Below are 13,346 nucleotides of genomic sequence, written 5' to 3' on the forward strand. Positions count from 1 at the left end.
CTGCAAATGCAGCCAATACTATGGCATAACATGTATAAACAATATAAGAATTCTAACCTATGGTCATTCTACAGTAAGATTTCTCTACCCCTGTCCTTCCCTTCATTATGTTCCTCATTATTTTAGATTTTAGAAACACTTAAATGCACAATGTTACATGTATAATGATGGCACTGCAATAATAGCAGCAGCCAACTATTTAAATGCACAACAGTTAACTAAACATGCATAACATACCATTGTAGTGAAGTGGCTTTGGGAATCCACTGAATATAACAAAAATGATCCCTCAAAATACTAAGCTGCTTTCCACTGGCACACATAAAAATGATGTGCTAGTTATAGGTGGTAAAGAAAGTCAAAATGTAAGGAAAAGCATTCCTGCCTTCCCAGCAGGAAATAAGATTTAAAAAGCAAACCTGTTGCTCTGTCTTCATTCCAAGGCAACAGCCAATAATTTCTCTGGAAATTGAGGAGGCGATGGGAAGAATGTTGCAGTTACAATACTCTCCGTTAATAACTCCTTCCATAAAACTGGAATGGTTCTTCCAAGGTAGAGCAAACAAATCTAGTCATTAAGTTAGGCAACATATTTTACAGCAGGAAGTTTTCAAGTCCATCTGTGCATCAATATAATTTAGCGCCACTGCAGTTATGATTATGAAAACACACCTCTTTGTCACAATAGCTTGAGAGACTACTGCTTCTCCTCTGAATCAGCAAACCATAGAAAATGTACTGCTCTGCTGCTTCTTCACATTCTAGCCACATTTTTCTCCAGTTGCAGAACAATTTCCTTCAAAGCTGGATCTTCTGCCCAATTGACCTCACTTCCAATAATGAGATTCTGAAACAAAATCAGTTTAGTTTTTAAAGAAATATTTCAGATACTTCATGCTCCCAGTAGCAAATGGAACTCTCTTCAGGATGTCAATACTAAAAAAGGGAAAAAAATGTGGGCTGATAAAAGAAAGTGGCCACGCATTGTGCAAGTTATATGTTTGGTCATTCTTAATCTATGCACAGAAATGTTAATGTTTAATATATTAAACTGTCAATAGATCACAAAATTCCCCAATAAAAGTAGCTTTCTCATCAGTAAAGTCATTCTTGCTAGTAGGATATAAATTGACTCAATTTATATTTAGTACAGATCAAAATGATGTAATCTGTCCTTCTCAGAGGCAGTTTTACCTGGAAGATGTTTTGAATCACTGTCGTCATCTCAATTTCCTTTTGCAGATTTCTACGGGCCTTCTTCAACATTTCACTCACTTCCATATTGTCCAGTTCCTCTTTTCGTTTCATTTTCATATTATGTATATCTGCCAGTTTGCAATCCATAGCTTGCTTTAGTGCTATTGAATTATGAGGAGAAAAATATGAAACTATGAGCTTGATCATTTCCCAAATCCTAGTGCTAGAAGAGGCTTTGTAGTGAGTGATTTATGACACAGTTTTAAAATAAAGAAATACAGTTGTACCTTGGTTGTCGAACACCCTGGAACTCATAAGTTTTGGCTCCCAAACACTGCAAACCCGGAAGTGATTGTTCTGGTTTGTGAATGTTCTTTTGGAACCCGAATGTCCGACAAGGCTTCTGGGGCTTGATTGGCTGCAGGAGCTTCCTGCAGCCAATCAGAAGCCGTGATCTGGTTTTTGAACATTTTGGAAGTCAAACGGACTTCAGGAACGGATTCCATTCAAGTTCCAAGGTATGACTGTATGCCTCCATTCCACACACCATGCTTAAACCGTTAGAACTCTAAACACATGTAGAGTTTTATCCAATGCTGCTGCTTTGCGAGCAGAACAGACTTCCATCTGACACAATTTCAATTCCCTTTCCTTTTTTCCCCTCCTGCAGCCATCTGTGCACCCTCAAAAGCTGCTCCACAGGGTTGGGGGACCTTCCAGAGCAGATTTATGGGCATGCATAGTATTAATACAACCAATTACAAGCTACAATAGACTTAAAGAAGCGACTACAATGCAAGTATTGCATTTCAACACTGCTTGTAAAAAGTAGCAAGTCATCACGGAGTAGTGAACAAAAATCAAAGGTAAGTGATCTTATATAGTAATTGCAAACTTTGAGTGGGGAGTGCCTGGCTGTTTAGAAGCAAACTGGACCGAAGAAAAATCAAGGTACTGGTTTCTACATACTAAGGGGATTCCCCGTGTATGCAGAAGTATATATTAAGTGTGCAAATAAAAAGAAGCTCTGCTGATTCTACAAAAACTTAGTTTTGGAAGAAAGTGTGTACACATTAAGGCAGATCTGTGTGAGTGGGGGCAGCCAGGCCCACTTGCCCTGGGCATCGGAGGGCTAAGCTAGCCAAGGGGCCCTCCAGATATGCTGTCATGCCAAGAACGCCCTGTGACAGACCAGGGACTTATTGGGTGAAACACCCATGCCTGTCCATATGCACTGCAAGGCTTTGAAAGTAAAATCCGGACCTGTGTTACTGCATACTAGGTCAGATTAGGCGTTGGCCTGTCTCACAGACAAGCCTCCCGCCCTGGGCTTCTGACAAGCTCTGCATGGACCTGCATTAAGGCCATAATATGGCTTAAGGTTCTTTTCTAAATGGGATCATGAAAATACAGTCCTACCTTGGGTTGAAGTCGCTTCAAGTTAAGCCTTTTCGGGTTGCGCTCCGTGGTGACCCAGAAGTAACGGAGCATGCTACTTCCAGGTTTTGCCGCTCGCGCATATGCTCAAAATGACGTCTTGCGCATGCGCGGAAGCGGCGAATCGCGACCCCCCCCCACAGACCGGCAGTCGTGGGTTGCGTTCGCTTCAGGATGTGAACGGGGCTCCGGAACGGATCCCGTTTGCATCCTGAGGTACCACTGTATGAGTAAAGCAAGCGGCAGTAATCATCCAGTAAAACCAGAATTGGAGTAGTTAACGGAAAACTTTGTGGGGATGCTTACCTATTTCTGTTATTGTTCTTGAATGCCCACAGAAAGAAGCCTTAGCACCTGTGTAATTGCACACAATGCTACTGTGATGTGGCCTTTATACTGTTCTTGGGACACCTTCCTTACCACACCCCTTTTGCACTAACCACCAAACTGACTATCCATGAGAATTTATAATGTGCACATCCATCATTGGGTGGAATGATAATGTTTCCAACACACTCTCATTTTCATGGCACACCACCTTTATAAGATACAAAAGGGAAACCAATATTTCACTACGGTTAAAAAACTTACATTGTCTTCTCTGCTTAACTTCATTCAATTTTTCTTCCAGTTCACGTGACTGCTATATTAAAAAAGCAGTTCATTAATATATTTTGTAAAAAATATCTAATCCGGTTGTCAGAGTAATACTTGTTGGCATCCTTCTACCTCAAGAGACAATGGAGTGCTCTTCCAGAGGTGAAGTCAAAACACTGAGTTAGCAGCACCAAAGTGACCTCCCTGGGGCATAAGCCTGAGCAGCGTGTATGGAGGTCCTGAGATGCCCAGATGACAAGACCGCCCCCTCTTGGCCTCGCTGCTGTGGTCCAAAGGAAAGCAGAGAAATATATTTGGCACCAACTTGGCTGCAGGAGTTGCCAGAAGGTGGTGTACAAGATGCCATCCAACCACCTTAAGGACTCCATTCCAGATTTGTGTAGGGTTTACTCCTTAGGATTTTCTTCTCCTGAAGATGTCCCACAAGGCAGTAGAGGTTTGGGATCAGTTTTCCTACATGGACTACCTTCCCAGATAAGCCCCATCTGCCCCTCACTTCTCTATACAGCCTGTGCAGAAACCAACTTCTTGAACATTGGACCCACTATTGGTCTCATCCACTCAATCTGCCGAAACCTGTCTTCACATATTCGGAAGTCCCTTATTCACTGATGGTTTAAGACCCATTGGCTCCCCTCACCTGGTTTAGCTGGCCAGTCAAAGCCATTCCCGGGGTGTGGCTACTGTTGCATGCTGACAGCTTCTAGGAGCCACAGGTGCAGGGTGGGGACCAAAGGTGGACAAGCTACCCTGAAAAGAGCACAACCTGTCTCCCCCCCACTACCCCCCTGACACCCCAAAGTAATACTGTAACTGGGAATATTAACTTTAGTACTTTTTTTTTTTTTAGGAGAAAGGGTAGTATGTAAACACAGTAACTTTTTAAAGTACAGCTACACTTGTATCTACCATGGGTTGGCAAATACTGTATATCTTTTCTAGACAATGAGCCTTAACGTTTTAACAGAAAGGATACTTGCCTGCTTTAATTTAATTACTGCAGTACTAAGCATCATATTGTGTTTTATAGTCTCCCCGATCAACCTAATGAAAGCATAAACAGAAATCAGCATGACCCTGAGGCCCATACAATCAAATCAAACTTATATGCAAATGCACTTAAACAGAAGCCTGATGCCCTTTTCTTCTAAGAAAAGCATATATAGGGACATATAAAGTCGTCTTATGCCAAGGAAGACCACTGGTCCACCTAGCGCAGTACTGTTTACACTGGCTGGCAGTGGCTCTTCAGGGTTTCAGATAGGGGACATTCCCAGCAAAGCATGCAAAGCTCTACCACCGAACTACAGCCCTTTCTCTTTGGGATGGGGTGATTTGGAGTGAATATGCAGTGTTGGATTAAGCTGCTTAATTCTTTCCCTTGCTGTGGTTTTCTGCTGTAAATCCCCCCCCCCTCCCACATTGTTCTTTTCCCTACAGAGTTTCAAATGTGTTTCCCACAGGGGGAGTTGCAGCAGAAAGCATTAAGCAGCCCCCATACTGCTATTTCTCTCCAAATCATCCCATCCCAAAGTGGCTGGTATTTTTGTTGTGCATTTTGTGTGTAGCATTTCATTTGGTCCTTAGTTTACACCAGGGCTGTGGAACTCTTGAGTCTTCCAGGTGTTGGCCAATTCCCATCAACTGGGATGGCCGATAGTCAGGGATTATGGAAAATATATTTTGGACTCTTCGTTAAGACTTTATTCACACATTTCCTCTGCAATATGACCCAGCCTTGTATGTTTTACTGAACATAACATAGTTTTATTCTGTATTTTATGTTATATTATATTATATCATATTGAGTTTCTTGCTTTGGTGCCTAGATATCTTTATGTTGAGTGGTGTAGAAACTGATAAGTAAACAAACAAACAAACAAACAAACAAACAAACAAACGTAGTCTAACATCATCTGGAGGGCCACAGATTCCCCACCCTTGGTTTAAATCTATTCACAGATTCAATTTAAGTAAAGGCAGTTTGACTTCAATCCACTATTCTCTAACAAAAAGAGTTGAAAACGGCCTGCACCAGATCAGGTCTAAAAGCCAGGTGATGGGGGTATTTCTAATGGCCAAATATTCAAATATCAAGAGATCTGTCTTTAGCTTTTACTAGTACTTCCTTGTGTGTATTATGCCAGCTAAGCATGCAACACACCTGGGCATCAATATATTCATCTGCAGCTGCAGCAAGCAGTGAAAAACAACAATAAAAAGCATTTAGAGAAAAAGTCTCAAAAGTACATGTTATGGCACCAGCACCTGTGCATTGTAATGCAGATTTGGTCAAGTTCCTATGAAGCAAAGGGGCTGGAGCCATTTAAAAACCAGGGTGGGGACAACAGCATGCTAGACCACCCACTTTTTTATTGTCCATGTTTTCCCCTCTTCAGCTGTTTTTTTCCTAGGGGAGTTACTTTCACTGTTATGACTTCCCTGTGAGAAACTGCCAAAACATGTTATGGGGAGGTAAATGACATAGGTGCTTACTCTAAGTGGACGCTGCCCAACCAACAACCAACCAACCAACCAACCAACCAACCAAAAACAAAAGCAGCAGCTGCCTTCTATAAAAATCAGCAACAGCACAATTCTAAGGAACAGGTTTGCTGAGATCACAGCTAATTTTAACCTGATTCTAGTTTTAAACTGTATCCCAGTTGTAGTTAAATGGAACCACAGTATGAGAATTTTACAAAGGACTAAAATAGGGCATTGCAACAGCTGATTTAAACCAACTATAAGGGACTAGAAATTTCATCTAGGAATATCAGTTGTCTAACCAGAGTGCCTTTCTGAAATATTCTATTATCCACAGAAGCAGTATTTAAATATCAATTTCATAGTCATTAAACAAGCTACAAATACTCTTGTCAGTTAAATAATTCAGTTTAAATAACTCCTTGGACTTTCAAATCCCCTTACTTTAAGTTGTCATCATTGTTCCTCAGCTTGGCTCTAAGTGCATCATTTACTTGCAACCTATACAGTTAAAAAGAAGAAGAAAAGTAAGGTGTGTTCTGAGGAAATGCATAACAGTATGTCTAGGACATTCATAGAAGAAATAAGAACTGGATTCTAAGAATTTTTTTTTCTGCTTTCATATACACATTTCCATGAACAAGTGATGCACCATAACTTACTGGCTAAACATTACACATCACACCAGAGTATTTCAAAGATCAAGATGTGTATGAAACTTTGTATAGCAAGGAACCTTGTGTTTGTATTTCTGATGAAATTCCAACAATATATTTTATTTCAATTAGTGGTTAAGCTGTTTCATGTGCTAAATGCATAGCTGTCAACCGTCCCTTATTTGGCAGGAAAGTCCCTTATCCCAGCGCTGTGTCCCGCTGCTGTCCCTTATTGATGGATGTCCCTTAAATGATGTCCCTTAAATTTCAAAGGAAGCAGCTCCTCTCCCTCCCTCCCTCCCTGCCAGCCAGGGAGGAGGGAGGCTCCAACTGTGTTGCTTGGCTGCGTTGCTCACCCAATAAGGAGTCTAAGAATGACTGGGGGGTGGAGCTTGCATGCCTTGTGCCGATCAAATTGGCCGCGTTGCCTGGGGACTCGCCTTTGCTCAGCGCTTCCCAGCGGAGAGGTGACGGTGGTTTTCCTTGCTGCATCCCCTTTGCCGGGTTGCTGCGCTGTGGGAACCACCGTTTGAGGCTTCGTTTGGCTGCTGACTGGGCTTTCTGCCTTTGGCTGGGAGGGGCTCAGAAGTTGAACATAGCTGTGCTCTGAAAATCCCTTATTCTGCCTGCTGATCCCTTATTTTTGAGGCTGCTGGTCCCTTATTTTCAAATCTGTAAGTTGACAGCTATGGCTAAATGTCATAGGTTTTATTTATATATTCACTAAACCATTAAACCATTTTTTAAAAAGAAGCATATATGAAGTTCAATAGAAGGCAGCTGCAGAGTAAAAAGTTGTCTAATGCTCAATTTTGTAAAGCATAAAAATTACTATCAAGTAATTTCACATATGTAACTTTGCTGCACAATCAAGCATTGAGTTGGATGCACAAGCCCATTAATTTCAGTGGATCTTAATTCCACATAACATTTGCTGGATTGTGGCTTGGATTTTTTAATTTCCATGTGGTAAGAATCTGACCAAACAAGCCATCCCTGTGGTAACAGACACAGTATATTTTCAATTCCTCCAATCTACATTAGTTCTTCATTCATGTCCTATGTTATACTTCAACTTTTCAGAAAGACTGAACCTTTACCTTTGTAATGCCAAAGTTTTGTGTCTGTGTGATAGCTTCACTTCTTCCAATTCCCCTTCCAAGTCTTCTATTGTACTAAGAGCAAAAGAAAACTCAGGTAAACAGAAACCAAGGATCAGGTGATCTGAAACGTATATTTCTTAGAAGGTGATTCTTCTATCAAACTTTTCTAACAACTGAATAAGTTTTTAATACATTTTCCTAGTTATTGATGTTTGAAAAGCAATATTGCTCTGCTCAGAGATTGGTTCTTACTCTTTCTGCAAGTTGCATTGGGAACTTGGAGATGTAGAACAGTAGGTAGATATGTAATGCTAAAATTATTCATATAATGATATCTGCTCCTCCTCCGCATTTAATGTAACATCTGTGTTGCCAGCATTATTGGGTGGGAAAGCTTTCTGAGACCATGCCACACAAGCACGTAACTTGTTATTGGATGCAGCATTCAGCATACAGATTTCAACTTTCATTGAGAAATTAATCCAGTTTCTAGACCCCAAGGCTATGAAACAAGGTTGGTGGGTGGACAATACAGGGGAAGGGATTGAGCAGAATTCCCAACACAGGCAGTGGAGTGTTAACACCATGGACAGCTTGTTGCTCTTCAAAGGGGCAAACATACAAAATATGCGGACAACCATTTACACAATTTAAACTGGCCACAGAACTTCCAGTTTTGTGTGGTTTTTTTTAACATGGTCTGAGCACAATGAACAAAACCACAACAAGCCGCTTATCCCATTTACCTTGCTTTCACACACATTCCCTTGGAGATGCATCCCACTGAAATAAGTACAGTTTACTTTCAACTATGTTTGTTAAGGATAAACAATTTTAAAGCTTGCCATTTAAACTCAGAACAAGCATAAAGATATTTTAGACACTTTTAAATACAAGCCTGATAGTTTATAAATACTACAACATTTTCAGTTATTTTGTTAAATCACAGATAATTCTGCAAATAGAAATGAACTAGAATATGCAACATGTAAAGATATACAGGTTAATGCTTCATACCCATTTCCTCCTTACAAACATAACATTGCCATTAGCCCTTTGCCTTTTGCCTAGAGCACAAAAGTAAGTTTTTGCTTGTTTGAACTGTACGTGGGGGGAAACCATGGAAACACCATAGTAGGATATTCATTAATAAGTTATGATAACATACCACACAATGGCCTTTTCATCAATAACTTGATCCGTAATGATTTCTTCACCTGTCACATAAAAGATGAGTATGTTAGAAGTAACTGAAAAACACTCCCCCCCCCCAAGAGGAACATGCCAATAGTATAGTAAGTTTCAAAACACCATTTCATAGGATTATACATCACAAAGAGAAATAAAGTCCTCAAGAGACTTCATCCTGGTATTTACTTTCTAAACAAGGGCTTATCAAATAACTTTACATGTTTGTACTGTATTTTTTATTTAGCAATATATAAACATAAGAAATTTTTATTTTTCACAATGGTAGTCGCATACTTACTTGCATTAACTGTTGCATTATATTCCAAAAGTTGTTGCTTTATTTGTTCTCTTACTCTACAAAGTAAAAAAAACAAATTAACAGAAAAAAATCAAGTGAGTGGATATGGTAGTAGTTTACAGAAAATTTATCTTGTTCACATATTAATTAATAGCATCCACCTTTTATCTGATACTGAAATCAAAGACAGTAGCATTCTGATCAGCATTTTAAAGGAGGAGCTGGGTATGTCTTTAGAAAGACCCAATCCAATCTTCGGCTGAAGGGCAGTATACATATTTAACAATAATAAAAAATTAACATCCTGAAAGGGTCTTGCTTCTCCCATTACCACAACCTTGGATTCCAGAAGAAATCAGCCATGACACTCTGACTTTGCAGCCTGCAGCCTCTCTCCCAACTTCTCATTCTCATAACTGAATTTTCAACTATGGCCTTTTACTTTTAGCTAACTAATCAGGGAGGGAGGCCCACCCATTTGACCTCTGGCACAGAGCCATTCCCTTTGTTCTCTTAATGAATCATAATTAGCAGGCCATTACCAGGCTGGCCTGGATATTCCAGCAATTGAATCCATGCTGGATCCAGGAATTTTAAGGGGTGCTCATAACCTATAATGCGAGGGTGTGTGGGTGCCATTGAGGTTGGTCTGGAAGTCACAGCTAATGCAAAACACAATGGCTCAACTAGCTGTAATGTCAATACAGCTGGACAAAGCCCAATACAGCCTGGAACCATCCCTAAAATATAATCTTATGCCTTTATGCCCAGCCTATGACTGCACTCTGAAGGAGAGGGTTTCTTACAGATAACATATCCTCCAGAGGCCTGCTCCATGCAATGTAGAAACTGGGGCTTTAGCATGGCAGCACCTACTCTTTGGAACTCCCTCCCACTGCGTATCAGATGCTGCCTCTATAGTCTTTTGAAGACTTTCCTTTTCCCACAAGCCTCTTAAGGGTAGATTTTTGTTTTGCATTGGACCCGAAGTTGTTTTTTATGCATGTTTTCACCGTTAAATCGCTTCAAGACTTTTTTTTTCTTTCAGAAGCAACAAATAGAAGCCACAGAATCATAAAGTTGGACGGGATCCCAAGGGTCATCTAGTCCAACCCCCTGCAATGCAGGAATCCTGCCCACAGCCATCCCCGGGTGGGCTCAAACCACTAACCTTCTGGTTAACAGCTAGATGCACAGACCCATTGCACAGACCTGGGCACTTTAATAAATAACTAGGTAAAGGGACCCCTGACCATTTGTCCAGTCGTGACCGACTCTGCGGTTGCGGTGCTCATCTTGCTTTATTGGCCAAGGGAGCCGGTGTACAGCTTCCGGGTCATGTGGCCAGCATGACAAAGCCGCTTCTGGCGCACGGAAACGCCGTTTACCTTCCCGCCGGAGCGGTACCTATTTATCTACTTGCACTTTGACGTGCTTTCGAACTGCTAGGTTGGCAGGAGCAGGGACCGGGCAACGGGAGCTCACCCCGTCGCGAGGATTCGAACCGCCAACCTTCTGATTGGCAAGTCCTAGGCTCTGTGGTTTAACCCACAGCGCCACCCGTGTCCCAATAAAAAACTAAATATGCACAATTAAGGTTTACATGCTCCCAATGCATTTCTTTGGGCTTTCTAAATAATATTATAGAGGTGGCATAGAAATTCAAATCTACCGTGACTGGAAACTGCAAATGCGGCAGTCTGGCGGTGGGGGGGGGCGTGTTTGTGCGTGGGTGTTTGTAGAGAGGGCAGGGGTGCCAACATGAATACAATATTTTTTGGGGGGAAGCATAACCGATCACACGACGTGGCGCACGTTCACTCTTTGAATGGCAATGCCCATCAACTTGGGGGGGGGGCGGCCCCTTCAAATATTTTATGGGGGAGCGAAGGGCGTTGGCTCCTATGAGAGGGACTGTGAGTGTTTCTCTGTGTTGAGACTCCGCCCGACACCAATACCCAGAGAGGGCCTGACCTTAAAAGCGACACCAGGTCCAGCTTCTCCTGCCCCTCCTCGCCCACGAGCCGCCGGGTTTCTTCTGATGTCTCTTCAACGAAGCCGTCGAGAGGAGCCGCCGCCGCCGCCGCCGCCGCGCCCTCCCTAGTTTCCATCCCAGCAGCAGCAGCAGCAGCTCCCAGCCAGGCCCGCTTCCCTCGCGCAACTCCCTCCCCTCTGTTTCAAAAGGCCCGCCGCCGCAGCCTTACGTCACGGTCCTGAAGGAGAGCGGCGATCGATTGCTCCTGCCTGAGATAAGCCGCACTCCCAGCTCCGAACGAAATCCGAAGACGCTCTACCTTCCGACCTGGTGGGCCACGCCTCCCAGCTTTAATGGGCGTGCCGAAGAAAGCTCCTCTTCAAGGGGGCGGGGCGTCAAGTACGCGGAGCCGCGTTAGGCCCCTGCAGAAGGGGGAAGAGAGCTTTTTTCGTGGGCCATGATTTTATTAATTACTACTACTACTACTACTACTACTACTACTACAGGTCCTCTCTCTCGCAGACAGACATAATAAAACAAAGAAAAATGGGTAAAGGAGGGCGGTCGGTTATAAACCAACTAAAACAAGGGGCGGGGCTTTAGGCTGCAATCCTAAACACATTTACACCTTGAATTTGGTGGAACTGGTGAATTTAGGCTTGCAGTGTTAGGATGAAAAAATAAAAAATTGTCCAGTAGTACCTTATGGACCAACTAAGTTTGTTCAGGGTACAGTGGTACCTCAGGTTACATACGCTTCGGAGTACAGACTCTGCTAATCCAGAAATAGTGCTTCAGGTTAAGAACTTTGCTTCAGGATGAGAACAGAAAGCATGCAGTGGTGGCAGCGGGAGGCCCCATTAGCTAAAGTGGTGCTTCAGGTTAAGAACAGTTTCAGGGTAAGAACGGACCTCCGGAATGAATTAAGTACTTAACCCGAGGTACCACTGTATAAGCTTTCGTGTGCATGCACACTTCAGATACAGTGAAGCATAAGTCACCAGACCCCTATATTCTTTGGCCATCACTCCTAGCCAAGTAAAATTGTCTTCCATATATACGGTTTTAGCAACGAGTCCTTAAGTGACTGTGGAGGCCAATTTTGGATCCACATGTCCTTCCACAGTGGGGACATCGGTTTCCGGACAGGAGTTGATCATGGTGTGGATTTGACCTATACATAAGTGTAGGGTGATTGCTGGAGAATTGATGCTTTTGAATTGTGGTGCTGGAGGAGACTCTTGAGAGTCCCATGGACTGCAAAAAGATCAAACCTATCCATTCTGAAGGAAATAAACCCTGAGTGCTCACTGGAAGGACAGATTCTGAAGCTGAGGCTCAAGTAAATTGGCCACCTCATGAGAAACAACCAGTTGCTTAGTAGGATTTAAACAGAAGCAGAATGGGCTTATTAGAGCTCACTATACAATAGCATCTGCCAAGACTGACCTGTTCACTGTAGTCATTACATGGTTTGGTTTTAACAACAGCTGCAGCTATCTTGCTTTTAAATAAATTCAAGTGTGCCATACCCTCCCTTTTGCCTGATTGAACTGGAAATATTTCCAATCAAGCAGTGTAATTGCAGTAGTGCTCTTCCCAAGACCGTGCAAATTTGTGACCATGAATCCTTACTAGCATGCTTGAGTTGCTGTGAACATCAGAATAAATATTTTTCCTCCCACCACACCCAACTGCAGGAATAGCACACATGTTGCACCTGGCTCAGATAAATTGAAGTCACTCAAAATGATTGCACCAATTCAGATAGGCAGCCATTTCCCATCCTTTTCAGCATGGCTTGCTACTTTTAAAGTGACAGAACCCAACTAAAGTTGACTAGCTTCAGGCTAACCTTCCCCAATCAAGTTGTTTTATTAAACTTTCACCAGACTCTGGAAGCTACAGTATATGAAACACCCCAAGCAATTAATTATAAATTCAAATAATAAAAACCTGTCCTCTCCAGAAAACCCAATTTGTAAGGCCTGAGCTGACAGCTATAATTTCTCTATAGCCCTTTTTTGCATTAGGTAAAACAATGTTAATTTAAAAGTGTGTTCTGTTTCCTTTAGTATTGCTGCTGCAACAACTACTGAAGTTTAAAAACTACACTAATAGGAGGGAAGGGAGGCCTTACATCCTAGGTATCAGAGACTGATCTAAACATCAAGTAGTCATGGCTCATTTTATGTTCTATGTACCTGTGATTTGCACTTGTGCCCAAACAGCAGCTTGGCCATCCTAACAAGAGTTATAGGACAGCAATAAAATAGACTTTAAAAGAACAGGAAGAGTTCTTGACTATTAGAAGTTGCTCTTAGACAAAGCAGACAAAGAAGCAACCTAAAAGTCTAGCCAAATTGGTTTCCCTAAAGCATACT

General features: G+C 42.2%; 1 protein-coding gene across 1 annotated transcript; it reads right to left on the minus strand.

Annotated features, from left to right (window-relative positions):
• Window positions 1-138: 138 nt before the first annotated feature.
• Window positions 139-11,130, minus strand: CENPH (centromere protein H). Its single transcript, XM_079995930.1, has 9 exons — window positions 10,962-11,130; window positions 8,988-9,043; window positions 8,667-8,715; window positions 7,496-7,570; window positions 6,184-6,240; window positions 4,233-4,296; window positions 3,226-3,277; window positions 1,195-1,358; window positions 139-847 (listed from the first exon to the last, which is right to left on the minus strand). Exons 1-9 carry the CDS (start codon window positions 11,096-11,098, stop codon window positions 755-757), a joined length of 747 nt encoding a protein of 248 aa, XP_079852056.1. The 5' UTR covers window positions 11,099-11,130; the 3' UTR covers window positions 139-754.
• Between the last annotated feature and the right edge of the window lie 2,216 nt (window positions 11,131-13,346).

Source organism: Podarcis cretensis (genome assembly GCF_951804945.1).
Source record: "Podarcis cretensis genome assembly, chromosome: 11".
NCBI classification, from domain to species: Eukaryota; Metazoa; Chordata; class Lepidosauria; order Squamata; family Lacertidae; genus Podarcis; species Podarcis cretensis.